Below are 19,304 nucleotides of genomic sequence, written 5' to 3' on the forward strand. Positions count from 1 at the left end.
AGCCCCAGCACAAGGCAGTAAAGATGGGGAAACCCCACAGCCTTGCACGGGAGTTCAAAATGAACGTTATTACATCTGTTTCTGTTTGCTGGATGGCTGCAGGCAAGAAGCCATGACGACCAAGCTTTGTGCTACTACCATGGGCACTCAGAGTGTCGTAGCTGCAGGCAGGCATCTTCCCCATCACTGTGGGTCATACAAATCCTGCTGCTCTACTTGTGCACCCACCAGCCAAGACGTAGAACCACCCATCTACTGAATAGCGTCAAGATGAACCAGCCAGCCCTGTGCAACACAAAAGCCAAGAAACACCTAGGAAAAGTTGTATTTAAAATTCTTTAATAATTTGAACTATAAAGACAGAAATTAGTGCTTGACTGCAGCATGAATAACAAATGAAATACATTAAATATTTCAAAACTACTGTGCTTGCAGAACAAGATATGCTCATACATATAAGCCTAATGTTAGTTACCAGCTGGTTTGGTATGAAGAATCAGTTTAGTATATCAAAACTGTCAATAAACATTGCTCAATGCAGCCGTGTTTTACAAGTCAACTGCTATTCACCTGTCACAGTGTTGTTATCTATCTGCAACAATATACTGAATTTCAGGAAAAAAAACCCCCACACGTTAGAACTAATAGTGTCAACGTTAGAAAGTTTGGTCATGTAACACGCGGGGTATTTCATGTCCATTACAAGTGGACAGATGTTATTTGCTAAGACAGTAAACATCATCAGTGCATTAAGATGAGTTCAATAGTCAACATCAGTTTGGAAGATCAAAAGGAAAAATCAGTTCCTGTTCAGTCTAAGAGTAACTACTGCTTATGCTGCTTGAAAGTCTCTCTTTCAAAATCCAGGGAGCAACAGCATACACAACCAAAATTCTTCCACAGCAACTGGCCAAGGCTTTAATTTAGAAAACATTTTGGTACATGATTTGCTATGATCATGTGTGAAAGCCCACTCTATTCGACATTGGCTTTGGAGAAACATATATGTTCCAGAGCTTTGGGGAAAGAAGGATGAATCTGAGATTGTGCTTACAGCTATTCCTGTGGACAAATAATCAAAAGACCCTTTATCTTTGCATTTTTAAAATCTCAACAATCTGCTCTAAACATTAGGCAGATTCAACTTGTGTGAAATATGTGCAAAAAAAAATTTGCAGGCACTGGTTTAGGGTCTTGCATTAGCTGGATTCTGAACTTGGTTCTTCTTAAATGTGCAATTACATGCTTAATCAAATCTAAACACTTTCAACAAGTCAAAAGGGAAAGTTCTGAAGTAAAGAGGTTCAGGCATCAACCCTGCCCCAAAATTGTACATATGAATCCCCATATCCCCGGTCCTGTTTGGAGCATCTGGCTGGGAGCTCCAGTAATGGGGCTCTGCATAAAGTGCTTGCTTGCCTGCTGCGCCCTCACACTGCCCGTCACTGAACTACACACACTAAAATAAACAGCTGTGGGGATAAATCCCTCAACGAGCTTTCAAAATCTGAAAAGATGCAACAGCATCAGGGACATGGGGTAGTCAGGCTCAAATCTGAGCCAAGCAGAGGCAGCCACGCACTGGATAACTACGTTTCTGGAAAACAACTAAAAAGAGTGCTGTGACTCCTGCAGTAGGAGTATTTTTAACAAAAACCAAACCGTCTTCCCACCTACCGAGGACCCCGTCTTATGGACCCCAGGAGAAAACAGCCTCAGCTCTCAGAAAAGACTTGCGACAAAGAGATCAGGCACTTGGCAGCCATAGGCAGTCGCAAGCGAGAAACTGAACAATGAAACCCAAAACCAGTCTTAATAGTTATACAGTGTATTCTCTGTAGTTACATTACAGAGTCTCAAACAAAACTGGCAGAGGATGTTCCAGATGGGTAAGAAACGTGTTCATTCATGTACAAAACAATCCATGTCACGTTCCATCCTCATAAACAAACAGCTGAATAATCTACAATGAACCGAATGTAACAGAGGCTACATCACTTCTATGAAGAGTGGAGAGTCAGCATGGAAAGTTAAATGTATAAATAGCAAAACATTCAAACTTGTTACATAAGTATCTAAAGTGCAGTTATCAGGAAGGTGGTTGACCTAATACTATGGGATTCTGTGCTTAATCTTTTGTTACTCTCTTTTCATGTAAGATTTCTTAATCTCCTTCTGGCTTTTGCTTCTCATGGGTAATAAAGACTTCATCATTTATCCCGCTTCATACTAAAGTCTCACAGTTAAACAGTACTTTGCAGTTAAAGCCTCCCACCGCCTACTTAAAGTGCAGATGGGGTTTCTTTAAAGTAAACCAACTGTTTTACCTGAATATGTTATTTTAAATTATGGGGCACACGTTCCACCAAAGTTAAAGTGTGTTCCTGGATTCTGAGGTCTACTGAAGAAAACAGCAGTGCTGCTTCGTTAGAGCTCATCTTCCACTGAGAAGTGTTATATTGAATTGTTTCACCACCTGCTATCAAATGCTAAAAATATATCCAGAGAGAAACAGGTTTAAAAAAAAAAAAAAGAATGGTATTACCGAAATTCTTGAATGCAGACTAAAAAAGGTGGTAGTGACTGCGAGAAACACTTGTGATACTGGGAGGATTTTCTGTTGCTAAGAGTTTCACATGGAGGGGTTAGCTGAAAAACTCATTCAGCTGTTCGAAACCAGCTGTTGGAAGCAAATGCACTACAGCCAAAAGAATGAACTGCATTTCAAATCATACAATTTCCCTTCAGCCAAACAAGACAGCGCAATATTAGATTAAAAGAGAATTAAAACTAATTATAAAACAGTATTTTCCATCACATCTCTTCCAAAACCACGTAAAACAAGTTACACTGTTTGCATCTTAGCTTTAAATATAACTTAACTGCCAAAAAGGTTTCACTTCACCTGTCTGAATTAAAGTCCTCCTACTCGTATCTCTTTCTAAAGCAGCCGGACTTCTGCATGCAGATGAACAGCAGACTGAGCACAACCTGAAAGTGACAGACACTGAACAAGTCAGGATGTTTACGGAGAGTGAACAGTCAGCCGCGGATCAATACAATACTGTTGCCAACCTCAGGGGCTGCATGGTCTAAGTCAGGCTGCTCTAACGTCTGCACGTTCAGGCAGATATAATTAAGGGCACAGGTATTGTACAATACATGACAGAGGTAGATTGGCAAGTGATAGACTGCATATTCCAATTCTGACTATAGGGTAGTCTTCTAAACCCTCGCACGTAGCACATCGTCCTTGTGCTAAAGAAAAAGCATTAAAATAAAGTCCGGAGATGACTAATACTGCTAGCTAACAGCACTGCCTTCAAAACACAGGTGAGTTTCATCCTGATGGCAGATTTCTGTTTATCATGTCTTATCTCCAGTTCTGGATAATGCATGTCTTGAGCTGTATCCAGAGAATCTAGATTCCCAGCATAAGGTATGGTGTTGATCTGTATTGGGAGAGTAATTCTGAGGTTTTTCTTTTAATTCCAAGAAGAATTTTTCAGCTCACCATCTGCAGAACTGCTTGCTGTGGATCTGTGCCAAGCCGATGGTCGTAAGGTGGCAGATTTCCTGGTTCTTCACGGATATTAAAGAATAAGAGTTCATTGCTATCAAGTCTGTCCAATACGTCCTGTAGGATTCATATTAAACAACACCTACTACTTCCCTAATTCCCTTTAAAGTAGCTGCTGTCTGAATCCTACTCAAAAAATAGGATCAAAGACGACCCACCTTATAAGATGTAGTGCAAGAAAAGTTTAGGATATGCTGCTCTAATGTTTGTAGAAAAAGATCAGCATGTCATACAAGTGATATAAATAAAAAACAATTTAACAGACATTTAACACATTACAGGAGTAAGGATGTATGTCTTTCCAGGCACTAGAAAAAGCAGTCTGAATTTCAGTGACATGCAGTTAAAACTGGCTTGCCATTTTCAATATCACTCACAAGATCAGTAAGGCAGTGAAACCAAAGCACCCATAATTTTAGATTATTTATGCTCAGAAGGATACACAAGTAAATTACATTCTTCAGGGTCTAACATAACCTGAAAGAAAGGCTACTGGAAGGGTGGTAGAATGTTTTTGGTCATTTGGAATGAAGGAATAAGACAATCTGCGTAATTTTTTTAAAGATGAAAACATCAGTGACAAATGGTATGTGAACGAAAAGCTAACAGCAGCATAAAATTAAAACAAGAGCTTTTCCAACCTTTTCTTAAAATCCTCACAATTTAATTCAACAAGATCTGAAAAAAACCATACACTTCCTAGTTGAAAACGTGTAGGAGGATCAACAAGTGTCTTTAAAATATACCATTGTAGAGATGTCTTATCAATAAGAAAGTGGCTTTTCAGCACACTCTGGTTCCTGCAATTACAGGGAAACCAAACAGAGCCCCCAGATCCTCCAGTAACAAAACTAAGGCCACTAAAATAAAAGTTTTGTTCATTTTCTTAAAAATAATACCATACCTAGCAGATATCACAAGTGACTGTTGACATGTCTTGTTGCTGCGCTGCTCCTATTATGGGACTCTTTCCCTAACTTATGAAAACATGTAAACATACTAAATAAGAAAATCAGATACAGTGTGCAGAAGGATGTTTAAAAGAGCCTGGAGGTGAATAGGCAGGCACTTATTTTTAAGCTACATTTTTAAAACAGTTCTCAAATCTCTTCACAAAAAATATGCCTTCTGGATAATTGAAGACATTTGATCCAAGAAAGCATTTTCCTACCTCTGTGCCAGTTATTCCAACCTCTTTCAGTCTGAAGGTCACTCATATCCCAATACAGATGCTGAGCTTGTCTATGGAACTGGAGCCTACTGACAACAAATTTGTTCTAAAGTTATCGTTCAGGAGTCTTTATAGTGTTTTACAGGTTGAAATGCACTGCTATCAGGACATGCTTAAACCTCACTGAAGTCAGAAAAGGTTAAGTATCTTTTTCTAGCCCCAAGTTTGGGTCTATTTGATCCCAAGAGTCCAGGGTCAGTCACATAACAAAAGCTATGATTTTATTTGGAGATTTGCCAATTTGTAGGAGTGCTACTGATGGACAGATTTCACGGAAGATGCAGCTAAGCTGCAAACAGGAAAAAAGACATTAAAGGGAGGAGACCATTTTAGTCAGCGCTGATTGTGCAACAGCCAGGACTTTGTGATCTGGGAGACAGCTTTATAGCTATGTTACTGTGCCTTGCTGCTGTGGGCACATTTTAAATCAGTACAGAATGGGATTTCCAATTAGTCTGAGCATTTCCCTTTTTTCCTTCACAGCAAGAAGGATAAATCCCTCAGAGCATCAAAAGCAGACAAAAATTGCATAGCGTGGCAGCTAGGAGGCCCAGAGACAGACTCCGTTAGTTGCCCCAAGATCTGAAGAGTCAAAACCACAGCCTCCAATATGAGGTATATTTTGTAAAACTGTCTTAGTTCAAAGTTTTCTATATGCTCACTTATTAACTTTCATCAGCTGGGTAGACAAAAATTGCAGAAACCAGAGGGTTTGTCTCCCCCGTTAATCCCCAAAGTTTGGTTTTAAAAAGGTGGTCAACTTTCCACAGACTAACCATGTGATGGACAGATTAAGAGCAAGCAATCAAAGTGCTGCCCATTATATTTTGGGGTATCCTCAACATCAATCTTGTTCTTTACTCTTTCTTCAGTATTTCTGAATAATAAGATGCTTCTGAAAGTCAGACCAATATTTAAGACTTGTAAAATAAGGGAAAGAGATGAATTCAAAGCTGAACTAGCACACATCTAAGGTGTTTGTCAATCTATAGTATGAATGGGACATGGGGAGTAAAAAGTAGGGATAGAAAAGGGAGACATGTAAATAATAATTATAAAAAATAAAAAAGTGTTTCTTGTGTTTATACAGTCACCCTGCAGTCTCTTGATAGATCACTGGTCAAACAAATTAGGAATTCAGTTTCCACACACAAACCAGAACCCCTATAATGCTTCACCATCTTAAGTGTCTTCTGCCGGTCACACCCTGGAACATCCTCCACGATGTACCTCAGTTGGACTAAGAGAAAATGGAAGCTTGGTACAAAATGAACTAAATGGCACAGGTATCCCAACCGTTTCGCTTAAAATATAAATTGCAAAGGAGGCTGTGAAAAAGCAAGATAGAATAAAGCCCTAAATCAATCTTTACATACTTCATTAATTGTATAAAAGTGCAAGATTAAAGTAGTTCAGGTTAAGCATTCAGTTCACTTCAGGCCACACAAATGCTTAGCTTGGCCATCAATGGCCTGTTTTTGTCATTCAGTTACTAACATTAGTTTAAATGACAGAAAGAACAACAACTGAATGAAAAACGTATGCAATCCACTTCAAAAATGGTTAGTTTTCTGTGACCAGCACGAAATATTAGCTCAGTATCATCAGCTATACAATATATACATAAAAATATGGTGTCTTAATCTTTGTTTTAACAACTTAGAATAAAGCTGTACTAAACATTATTTCCGTAGCGTGCCAGCTCTTTGCTCTGTTCTGGCTGGCTGACCTAGTAACACAGAGAAGTCCTTTTATAGCAATGGTACTTGAATTGATCCGTAATTTTGACACTTCAGCCATAGTAACTGTTGAATCACTTTATTCAGCCAGACTAGGTGATCGCATGTGACTGCCTAGGTCTCACAGTCAAAGTTTCTTGGGCGGCTCCACAAGAAGAACAGGCCATATTCCAAAAACAAACTGTTAAAAGAAAAATAGGAAAAGGGGAAAGATTTCCTGGAACTTTATGTCTCTTGGAACAGAAACCAAACACCGTTAACCATCATTTCAACTGCACTTCTTGGGATGTAAGTAGAAATCAAAGACAGTACCCTAACAGGCATAATCAGTAAGCCCCACTGCAAGTTCAAAGCACAAGATATCAGAATGCTGCAGCGCATTAATGGACACAAAATATTGCTCACTTACCTTCACCTTTGGCCTGTGTTTCAGGAAAAGTGTCCTTGTGTATAAACTGAGGAAAAGGAGAAAAGCATGCTTAAAATTTCATGTGTAAGACAGCATATAAAATAATAATGATGTACTAATACCAGTTATATTTTCCAACTAGAAAAGAATTGTTTCTCTGATTGCAGAGCTACCAATTCTGCCTAGATTTACACAAAGTAGGAGACATTAGCCTACGGTAAATCCCTCTGCGCTAGACTATGATTAGCAAACTAATCTACCCTATCACCTTTATGGGGAGAAAGAAAGAAACCCAGAGAAGTAAATTCTCTCTCCACTGTGGAAAAGATCAAACAGAGACTAAAGCCTGTCATTTTGGAAGGATGAAATTAAATCAGTGTACCACAAAATATAGCAGATGTTAAGGGTGGGGGGGGCAGGGGAAAGCATCATAGCTTGATTCTGTAGCTCATATAGACCCTCTCTCTTCAGCAGATGTTTTCCTGTGTATGACCTCACTTTTTTAAGCAGACATAGGTGATGCCACTGTGTGGCCCAGGAAATACTAGGGAAACTACTGCAGGGAAAGCATGGACTTCATTGGGGTAGGACAGACAAATCGGGCACCTGCATGTTCCCCAAGGGCTAGAGGACACAAACCCAAATTATTTTTTCTGTGCAGCGTGCTGGAAAAAACTTGCCTATGCTTTCCAAACTCTCTGCTTCAGCTTGCTTTCTGTAAGGAATTTTAATCAAAAGAGTATCTCAAGCTGTTTAGGGCAGCAGACAACCTGTCAGCCAAAACGGAGCAGCCGTTTTCCACATACCATGACATATTTTATATATACACATACATATACAAGTACATATAGATACACATCCATATATACAAGTGTATATGTACATATCTACATACACATAGATATAAAAAAAAGCTCTCAGAATAGCTACTGTAAATGTACTTATTTTTCCTTGCATTTTCCTTTTACTAGCTATTTTAACATCTGACGAAAAAGGATAATCTACGTTAGATGTAGAAAAACTGGTAAGTAATCAAGTTTTCTGAACTACATAGAATGTATCTGTAAAACAGACATTCTCTTATAGTTAAGTGGTAAAACATTATTTCATTACATAATGAACAAACTACAGAAATTCTTCAGATTCTAGCTTAAATTCTATTTTTGCTCCTGGCTCCACTAGATGGTGGTACAGAGCAAAAAACAGAGACAAAAATCTGCTGGCTGCAGACTTGCTACCTTAGGCTATCATTTAAGTCTCCTTCTAAAACTAATATCCTGCCCTTCTGGGAGCAGCACTGCTCCAACAACTTCAGCCATCACCCTTCTGATCTATAGCATGATGCCTGCTAGTTTTCAGGAGCGACAGTGCTTATCAAAAAGATTAGTTACACTTCTAAAATTAAACATGTTTTAAGTACTTCAAGATTGCTGCTCAAGAACAGAAAGGTATTAATAGCTTACATTTTGAAATTAATATACTGTCAAATAGTTTTGCAGTTTAACTGCTACAGGGTTCCCATTTCTGAATTACAATTTCATGAAGAACCATGACTATTTAAACAATATAAATTAATTTTACATAGTTTTTAGACCAGTTGCAAAGAGAAAAGAAAAACTCCTACCAGTTTAGTAAAAAGTCATTTTCCTGCTTTTCTGGACAATACAACATCTTCAAGTAAATCTGAACCTGGGAAAACTCCTAAGTGCTTTATGAACATCCAGTTTAGAAAACATTTCCTACCTTAGCAGGATATGAAGGTAAGAGCCCAGGCCTGTGAGAATATGCCACCATGCATGAAACTGTGTTACAGCTCCCACAACAGGAGGCATCTTCTCTCGTAGTGCTCTGTAAGAAAGAAACATCATGCACTGTTTGTTGGCTTTTTTTTTTCAAGCTAAGTAATCTCAAATTGCAGTGCTTGACTGTTGGATCACACATTACTGTTTCTGTATCTCAGGCATGTGCTTCATGAGTAAGGCTTCATGTAGTCAGGCTTTCAGCAGGTGAGAAACAGCAGTTACACCTTATACTGCCAGTACAGAAAGATATTAGCAAATTGGCTTTCTTACACATTTGAAGAAAGCACACACCTCTTCATACAATGAGTGATCAGTGACTTCCGGACTCAAATTTCAGGGAATTATATTTATGGCACCCCACAGTCCCAAATGAGTTCTATCATTCTCCTCCCCAAAAACCTGTGAACTACTGTCCACAGGATGAAATGCTGAGTTTAAGATCTGAGAGAGGAGATGGGATCCATCAGACATCAACACTTTACATTTGGCAATCACACCACCTACTCTCCAGCTCCACAGAGGCTTAGCTTGCCTTTCTCTGTTGTACTCTAAAAAAGGGGCAAAATGGGTGTTTAGTAAGGAAGCAATGAAAGTAGAGGGTCTGAAGTACTCCGCCAACATGCTTTGTATTTTACACAGTTATGGAGTGTGAGCTTCTTGGGAAGAGGCTAAGGGATGGAGACAGAGAAAGGGAAGGAACTACCCTGCCCTGATTTCTCCTGCTTACTAGGCTTCTGCAGATAACGCCTATTTTGGTTGATGGTGGAGCAAATGTTTGCATCTGCCTGTCTCCTTTTTTGACTTTCATTTCACATTCAGTCAAAACAAAAAACGGGAAACAATGATCACAGGTGTTAAGGAAGAAAAATCTGCAGCTTCTGTAATTCTTTCTTACTGCTTGATGTTACAGTGTTCAGTCCTCCTGACTTAATGCTAATCCCTGAGCTACCTCTTAGTTTCCAGAGCTGCTCAGTCACAAATATGAACACAGAGCTTTGATTTAGTCAGCCCAGAAATGACACAGTGGAACACAAAGACTGTCACACCGGCACAGCCTCCGAGCCTTTGGATGGCAGGAAATCTCAAAGTTCAAATTCAAAAGTGCATGGATCCAACCAGGGAACTTGAGTGCTATAGAGAATTTTTTTTATTTTTTTTTTTGGGGGGGGGGGGGTTGGTGGTTGTTTTTGTTTTGTTTTTAAATAAGTTCCAGATTTAATGAATATGGAAAAACAAAAACTGAACCAAAACACAATTTTGAACATTAAAACCCAAAAGAGCAGGTAGGTGGATGATTCACAAGTTAGATCTTTAAAGAATAAAAAATTACAAGGAGCTGGAATATATTTTCCCCAAAGGTTCCATACCACCTGGACAAATTCAAGGCTCTGCAGACATCCGATTAAAGCTAGTAAACAAGCGTATTTATTTTTTTCCAGCACCATAACCAAACAAGTATTACAGGAGGTATGCTAACTTTTTTTTCCCTTTACAAAATGAGGATGGAAAAAAGTGCTTCAGCAGCTGGTGTAATCTTTGAGTCTAGGAACAAGTTCAAAAGCCCCACGGACCTGCAGCAGCTCAGCAGGCTTGGAGAATTGGGGGTTATGATCTCACCAGTGATTTGATGCAGCTGCAAAAATCAACCCTGATGCCAATATTTGCAAAGTCACTGTATACCCACCCACTTCTGTTGGCAAATAACTTTTCTATCTCATCTGCATCAAGCGTTTCCAGGGATGAGGCACCATGTTATTATATTCAGTACACCTATATTTTTTAAAAAAGTTTCAAGAAAACCCTGTTGGTGTTAACTTTCAGTTGACCTAGCCTAGTGCAGGGACTACAGAGCCAAAAGGGACAGATGGAAAACACTAGACATCTTTACAGCACACTACGATCTGACCCTGACAAAGCAACCTTCTAGGACAATTGTGTACACCACAGATTCAGCAGCATAACAGCATATCAGATAGTCAAGAATGGATTTTCTGGATGCTGGCATCAACCTTTCCATCTTCTCCAGCTTGCAGTGGAACACAAGCATCACAACTAAGCAAAAGAAAGGTGCCACAATGCAGTTGCCCAGTTCCAGATGAACACACGTTAAGAGAACAACCTGTTGGACTGGTGTTCTTTCTTGCACGGACAGGATATCTAGCCATACAACGAGATGGTGGGTTCCTACAAGCTTTGTCTGGAGGCCTCTTTTACCCCATTTGGCAATACACTAAGCAGAGAGGAAGTCTTTCCTGGCCTTCTCTACAACTGCTAAGCCAGAAGACTTCAGGCTAATGATGACAGCCAAGCACAGTGTATTGACTCACTGTTACTGTTCTTTCCAAGATGCTCAAACAGCTGTTGTTTATTGTGACAGATATATTGAAATAGATATTTCTTTAACCTGCAGAACTACTGGTTTTGATATTTTCCTGGGAAATGGCAAGAGCAGAAGCAAAAAAAAAAAGCAGGATAAAACACTCATTCAGATGAAATCAAGTGTGAATAGTAGGCTTTAGCAAGCCACAGATCCTCAAAATAACTTCAGTGACATTACTTTCTCTCAATTTAAGTTGAAGTTAAAGAGAAATAGCAATTATTTAAAAAAATAAATCTATTCATGGATTAAAAAAAAATGTTAAAAAAACCTGTTGAGTGCTGAATCTAGTCATGAGCAAACTGGGTAAAACCCTCGTGAATATTTTGTAGGCAGCGTACCATGCATACCATGAGATGGACTTGAATATACACTGCATTAAAAACAAAGCTTTATGCTAGAAGACTATTAAGAGCTATCCAGACAAATTGAAAGAACTCACCTCAATTTATCACAGAAAATGTTGTCCACATTCCAGAGAAAAAATCCCATTAAAAATACAGTTAAAGATGTATAGCCTAGACCTCTAAGCCAAGGGTATACCCTAGAGAGAGAGGAATAATGCAAGTTTAGTTCAAGATGCTTTAAAGGCAGCTTGTAACATACATAAATACTATTACATACAAATAAACAGGGTTTTATTTTTCTTCTCCCAAAGGGAAAAATACCAACTCCAAATCTCACCTATTTAAGTACTGTATTTTACCTCCTCCCCTCTACTGAATTCTGATTCTCTGAGACTGATCTTTTAAATGTTTTACTTCTATATTTCTAATTGTTCCCCTAAATACTGCTCTCTCCTAACACAAGTAAGTGGGAAAACTGAAGTTGGCTAAAAGGTACTGATTCTTCAGTCCCATGTATAATCTTCCAGTTAAAAAATAGCCATGCTACAAATTAGGACTCTCCCAAAAGAAGAGGCTCTTTTCCAACACATGATATCCCTATACTAGGGGACTTGTTTAAACAAGGTCTTTCAAAATGACTATAGTCTTTTGTGAATGTAGACCGCCATGACCAACAACTAACCAAATGAATAGTTTTAGAAAACAGTAATTTCATGTTGTATTTTATTGTTGAGTGCTACTGGGGATGGAAAAATGGCAATTTCATTTTGGGAGAGAAAAAAAATCTTCTTTAGGATACGGGAAACACACTGAAGAATCAGATGCAAGAAATTGCATCATTAATAAATTTACCATCACTATCTGCATTCAGGTTGGACCATGGAATTGTAAAATTCCTACACGGAAGTTGGTAGCATTTGCTCCTTTCCCACTAATAAGACAAGTTCAAAAGCAAACCCAATTCCAAACCTAAAAGGCTGCCATGAAATACCGTTCAAGTTATTTTTAAACATTATGAATGCACAGTTTAGATTCTGGGTTAAACACATTCCTGAGGTACTTTTTCTCCACTGTGTTATACACAGTGCACATTTCAGAGCTGTGAGCACTGGCAACCAAAATGCGCAAAACACAACAAGTCGAGCTTCTTCCACAGGGCAAGCTAACCAGATACAAGTTGTACATGTTCACAAGTGCACTGCCAAAATAAACTAGCAAAATTATTATTTGTTTAGTCTAATAAATGCATGGAGCACCATGTGGTACACAGCGAAGACTACACTGTAATATTCCCAACTCAGTGCTGTAGAGACATAAGCAAGCCCAGGCCATGAAAGAGCACTAAATGGTATGTTATACATGCTGGTAATTAGGTAATTATAGCTAGAATTGTTCAGGGAATAAATGGTGGTGTTTTGTGAAGGAATGAGAGAGAGGCTGGCATCACTTATTAATGGGGAACATGCTTTGTGTACAGAGAACAACATTTGCCAAGTTGTAATCTTGGGAAGGAAGCAGACCCAAGAAAGAGATGAAATGTGTAGGGGAAACAGGCAGGAACAGCAACAGATGATGAGGATAGGAGGCGGCAGCAGCTTGGAAAGAATAACATGCTGTTCTTTGCGATTTTTACTCTCAGAGCAACTTCAAGCCCCACACTAAGAAATATGGATGATAGGAAGCTAATATGTATTAAGGAAGTAAGAAACAAAATAAGCAGAAATTGGGGTCAATATGTAAGTTGAAACAGGCTTGGACAAGTGCTAGCACTATCAATGGAAAGGTAGGAATATGTTTTAGCAATGCAGAGGAAGTAAATCTGAAAGTGTACGTGGGGATGACTTTTAGAGAAAAGAAAGGGTACCTTCAGGTTGGCACAGCTTCTCTAGCAGAACTAATTTAAAATTATTAGTAGTTTAGTTAAAATTTAGAAGTTTAAACCTACTTCTCTCCCCGTCCCAACTTTCTAACCAGTTTGCGTAATACAACCAAAGGGTGAAGCAAGTCTTTGTAGGGCCATGTTGCAATGAAGTGATCTAGCTAATTAAGAAAATACACTCCAAACTCCTGAAATTGAAGCAAAAAAGTAGGTGGAACTTCAGAGACAGGCTTTGCTGGAGGAAAACAATGCATGATACCCTGAGAGGAAGGATGGCAGTGTTACTGATAGTGACAGAAGACAATGAAATGCTTCAGAAATAATGAGAATGCACAAGTGTGTGGAATTTGCAGAACTGCAAAGACAGCAGGCCTAAGGGTTTGTCTACACAGACAGAAAGAAATTCAATCTAAGTGACTAGAACTGTCCTAAATCCTTGTATAAGAACAAAATTAAAATGACCTGAACTTGATTCAACTTAGTTTCCCTTGGAAGTGAATGAAGGTAATATCACTTAAGATCTCTAGGTCAGGATTAAAATTTCCATGTTCATGGGTTTGAAAAGTGCCTTTAAACTGATGCTTGTTTCTAAAGCCACAAGCAATACACTATCAGTTTTAAGTTCTTCTTGCTTAATAAAAGTCTATGAACATTTACACTTGGTTTGTGGGGATTTCTTGGGGAAAAGTCAAACCAAATTAACTGAAACTGCAATTGGAAGATGATTCAATGAATCTACTTTAAGTTCACACCTTTTGTTAAATTCTTCCTTGTGTTCCTGAACAGATGTGTGCGTAACTCAAAACAAAGTTTAACAAAAACCACATTTAGAATGAAGACAGTAGACAGAAATCAGTAATTTTCAGGGGCAATCCCCAAACACACAAGAACACCAACTATTCATAGGGGAGAGACAGGAAGGGGCAACCACATGAGTCCCTGAGACCTAAAGGTATGTGTTTACTCCAACACTGATTCAATTCCTTCTTCTTCACTTCTACCCAGCAACTCTGTGCTCTGATGATTCTAATGCTTCTCAAAGTCTCTTAATGTTTCTAATACCCTTTTGTTTGTTATAAATAGTTTGTATTTTAATTTCCATAATGTAACCCTAACCTTATCCAGTCGAAACTGTACAGAAAACTATCATTTAACCTTCTGTGTCATTATCTTTTACATTTGAATTTTAGATACTTGAGCAGGGAAAAGGAAAGGAAAATATTAACCGATAGTTCAGCTCTGCAGTCGTACTCTAACCCTTCTCAAAGTATCACCCTTAGAGTTTTGACACTGGCAATAGATTTCACATGTTACCCAGCAATACGAAGAACAGAGACTCTACTCCCCTTGAAGTCCCAGGCTAACAGCTGAAGCCTCTAGCAGAACGCCTGGCAGTGAACACTGATCATAACTGTAGAGATCTCAGTTTTGTTTAATGTTATTCCCTTCAAAAAAATGCAAGGAGATGAGCCATTCCCTTTCAAACAAGCAGAGCATATGAGCTAGCATTATGTACCTTGTTAAAGAAATTTTGCCATTGCCAATTTCTCATGTTAAGCCCACCAAAAAAAAAGATGAAAATGCTAAGTTATATTTTATAATGCTGAACTAAACGGTTACTTACCATAATACTATATAAACAGATCGTAGAACTATAATGGAAACTAGTGTTCCATACATGATCTGGAAATAAAAACAGAGATAAAATCAGTTGAATTCAAGAGACTTTATAAAACACTACAGAAGTAAAAAATTTTTGAAGCCTCGGTTGGTTTTTATTCCTTAGTCTCAGGAAAATAGTATCCCCTTTAACTTCCTCTCCAGAAGGTCTTCCATAAAAGTTTCAAATAGAAGTATGATTATAAACCATGCCATTTATGTGAGTACAGGAAAAGTCAGTTGTGTAAAATCAGCTTCACTTTTTTGAATTCAAAAGCAAACACTAGATGGCACTCAGTAAGCATCCTGAAATCAAAACGGTAACTAACTCCTATCATCTCTTCTGTATCTGTGCATTTTAGCCCAGGATTGCATAAGCATCAGCTAAAACCATTTTTGAAAGCTATGCTTCCTTCACTGATATTTGATTAATATTTTTTCCTGAAAGCAAACACCTGAATAGACTATGCACTATGCCCACACTGGGCACCAATATGGAAGAAACTTTCCAGGAAGCATTTAAAACCAACTATTACAGATTGGTGGGATTCAATCTAATTATACAGTGGGAAGGCTGCACGCTCTGAAAAGATCCATGAGCAAAATCTGGCTCACTGTAGGCTTGATGAATTTGAATGTAATCGCCTGACTTATATAAAAGTCAAAGTAATCATTTATTTTCTGCCTCGTGATCTTTAAATCACTCTCCCTTTTTTTATTCACAAGCTTAGGATCCACATAACACCATCTCCAAGAGGTACAGACTAAAGTGAAGAAATGTGGTCAGTCATGCCTGAAAAGTGATGCAGAAGCCACTGCAGCAGGGTGGATTTTCAGACACAGGTTTCAGACATTAAATTACTCTCCATGCTTTTTATTCTGAACATCGTTTTCCTCCTGCCAAAAGGCAGTTTGTTCCAAGCAGTTGTGCCTTGCTCTTTGCCTCTCTCCAGTGGCCCACAAGCCTCTCACTATTTTTCGCTTCCTTGTTCACTGACCTTCCTTTCTCATTTTGCTTTTAGTTAATGCCTATCTAACTGCCTTGTTTTACATGAAACAGACAAATGATAAACCTCTGCTGCCTATTTGTAAACCTCACAGAGGTGTGTTTACAAACCAGTGTCCTTACCATGTTCTACTGACCTCCTCATACCTTTCCTTCTTTTAGACTACATTGTCTTCAAGGCAAGGACTACCTCTTACTCTGCTGTAACCGGCACATTCAGCTATCCCTGTCCTGCAAGCGTATGCATGCGCCTAGTCGTCAGACATAAAACAGATTGCTGTAGTAACACAAAGTGAAACCTACCCTTCAAAAGTCCATAAAGCCAAAGTTTCAAACTCCTTTTAGCTTTAAGGATGAGGTTAGTAGCACACACTGTATTATCAGTGCATATATACAGAACACGACAGACAACAGAGCCCTTATGTTTGACAACAGGTAAAAGTAAGCTCCAATATTGACTATGCAAAGTCATTCAGCACAGCAGCTCTTTATTTGCATTCAGAGTGAGATCAAGTAACTTCAGTAACTGAACTACTACTACTGTGTGTTCTGCTCTGTAGAGCTAAACAAAGCAAAACTATTTGAAAGGCTAATTGGTTCTGGCTTGTACTTTATACAAAGCTGTTAAGCTAATTCCAGTCCCCTTGCTGGGCTACAGCACATAAATTGGGGAAAAAAACCCAAACAACAAAACCTGCTAGACACAGCCTGAGTATCAAGTGTTTATCAGTCCCAAGCTAAAGGTAGAAAGGGCACTGCTCAGGTGTGCTAGGTGCTGAATGCTAGTACAATTAATCATCACTGACGTTTTGCCTAAAAAGACCCCACCAGATAACAAAGTAAATTTAAAAGTTAAATGCCATTTTACTTCATCAGTCTCATTTAAAACAGCCTGTTGCATTTTCCTAATCAAATCCAGTAATTTATTCTAAGAGAGGGATGGCACAGAGGAAGAAACTCCTAGAAAGGCTCCTCTGGAACCCAAATCAGTTTGATGCCTTTTCCTTGCTTATCTCCTCCCTCCTATAATTTCCATTGCTAAAATGCTCTTCTGCAAGAGAGACACAGGAAAAACCTACCCATTAGGGGTGTGACCACCTTCCTGCTTTTATCCGATTTGCTCTTGGGTTCTTTGTACAAGGAGTTAGTGTCAGAGTATGCCTAGAGAAACATGTCTTATAGGCAGCCCAAAGCCCAGGTAAAACACAGGCTAAAAATGCTGATTTTTGCAGCAGCTGCTAAAAGCAGGGAAGAGCAAAAGCTTTCTTTGTAGAGCCTCTGGCTTGATATCTCCTAGTGAGTTGCTTAATGGTTTGCAGAAGAGGACAGTCTTAATGGAGGGAGGAAGGAAAAAATAAAAAGAACCTTGCAGTGACTGAAGAAAAATATGCCCACAGTTGACACTTCAATTTCTTGCCTTTTCCGCTCCCCCACACAAACAGGTTGTCAGCAGTAAAACACATTCGTGTTTAAAAGCCTGTGAAAGACTGGCACAACAAACTGTTCTGCTCTGCATGCTCCAATCCTCCTCTTCACACCGAAGGCAAGCATCGAGGAGGTGTTGCTGTGATATGCAGAGACTGTAGCTGCACGTCTCGCTACAGCTGTTTCTTACTAGAGGCCTATAAACTGAGCTACACAACTTAGTTTATACTTCAGGGAGCAGTGCTTGCTTTTACTTCTTTACCACCCACAGATTTACTATTTTCATCATGCCAAAAATTTGTTAGGTATTATCCGTCCACCCAAAGAAGGATAAAGCATTAAAAAAAAAAAAAAAATCTGCCTTATTCAAATTGACTCAAATTTTTCAATTCCTTTAGCTCCCTTTGTTGTTGTTCTTTAACTAACACATCACTTAAGTGACAGATGAAAACCCAAGCAAGTTGTGTGCTATTTTGCCTCACAGCCTTTAAATTGTAAGCCAGAGAACACCCTTGCACTACAATTGAAAAGGAAACAACAAAATCTCATCATCTTTTGTTATCACTAGACAGTTCCCTCTTTGCTCTTTAAGATGCAAATAAAGCTGCATGTATTTCAGCTTTGAAGCCTGCATCTTTGCAATGGGGAAAACCCCAAAGTCTTACCAATACACAGTGGATTACCTGATAAGAAGGCTAAATATGAAGAACATCCTTCTAATTCACAAAGGGGAAGTGAGCATTTCAGGGCTTAGTGTTTGACAGCATTTTTGATGTGGAGGCAGTTACGCAAATCATATAGATTCACTTCTTATGCAATTTGGAGGCAAGGCTGGTACTCCACACCGCGGGGAGCATACAAACCTGGTTCTTCATCTACCCTTCTAGTACAGAAAGCAGCAACAGCCTATTATTTCCACGTCCCTGTTTCCTCTGCTCCTGGCCTTCTGCCCATCCTTGGTTAATAAAGTCAATTTACCAGCCTCAAATACTAGTGTACAAATTGGGAACTGCACTGAGAGCTTTTGGGTTCTTGGCAACCACTGCTTATCTATTAATATACCAACCAGCTATCAAAAGATAGCTAGCCTAAGTACTTGAAGTTGGAAACTGTATTTGCAATTTACAACAAAGAAAACAGACTTTTACATGTTCTTGGATTTCTGGAAAAGAAATCCGAGCAGAGAGAAAAAGGAAGGACAGTCCCCACAATAACACTGAAACACTTAGTAACTCAGCATAGTTATGGCTGTTTAGTACTACATGCTGCCTTGACAGCTCCCGAATGAACTAATTCAGATTCACTTGGTTTGGTCCTGTTTAGGTGCACGTACATGATGGCAAAGCAACACACAAGTCACTGCTGCTGCATGGCACAGAGCAGCAATCCAGAGCTTCTTGGACACTGCAGCAGTAAACTGAGCTTCCCCTTCAATAACTTTGGAGAGTCTGAACAACCTTCCACATTCCCTAAGCTACTGTGCAGGTAGAAGTACTAGCCAGAACGAAAGCTGTGCTTTCTTTCTGGAAGACATTCCCAAACAAGCTGTGTAACAGAGTGAAATTTCACTCAAATTAGTTTTATACGTCAGCAGGACAATGCCCAAGTAGAAAAAGCTCTGTGGTGAAGGCATGCCCTCGAAAGGTCATTTTTAACAGACTGCTTGGCAACCTGAACATGTAGAAAGTAAGAACACGTTCCACTAAAAGGCACAATATATTAAGCCACAAGCCTACAACTAACTGTTGCCTTAGCAGCAGGAGGGGCTCTGGAGAGCTGTAGGACATCGAGTCCTACACATAGATTCCTCAAAATGGGGAAATCCTGCAAGTTTGAACAGGTTGTGCCCT

The 19,304-nt window shown here is 39.1% G+C and overlaps 1 protein-coding gene across 3 annotated transcripts in view; it reads right to left on the reverse strand.

Moving 5' to 3' along the window:
• Positions 1-317: 317 nt before the first annotated feature.
• ACER3 (alkaline ceramidase 3) overlaps positions 318-19,304 on the reverse strand; it is a 60,315-nt gene continuing 41,328 nt past the window's right edge. For 2 of the 3 annotated variants that reach the window (XM_075050217.1, XM_075050219.1), the window contains exons 7-10: positions 14,989-15,047; positions 11,581-11,682; positions 8,703-8,807; positions 6,774-7,005 (exon numbers count right to left, since the gene is read on the reverse strand). In XM_075050217.1, the coding sequence (XP_074906318.1) occupies positions 6,864-7,005; positions 8,703-8,807; positions 11,581-11,682; positions 14,989-15,047 (408 nt within the window). In that variant the 3' untranslated portion in view covers positions 6,774-6,863. Of the gene's footprint in view, positions 6,732-6,773; positions 7,006-8,702; positions 8,808-11,580; positions 11,683-14,988; positions 15,048-19,304 lie in introns of those variants that run through there. The other variant, XM_075050218.1, reaches the window with a different exon arrangement.

This window comes from Buteo buteo, chromosome 18 (assembly GCF_964188355.1).
Source record: "Buteo buteo chromosome 18, bButBut1.hap1.1, whole genome shotgun sequence".
Taxonomy (NCBI): Eukaryota; Metazoa; Chordata; class Aves; order Accipitriformes; family Accipitridae; genus Buteo; species Buteo buteo.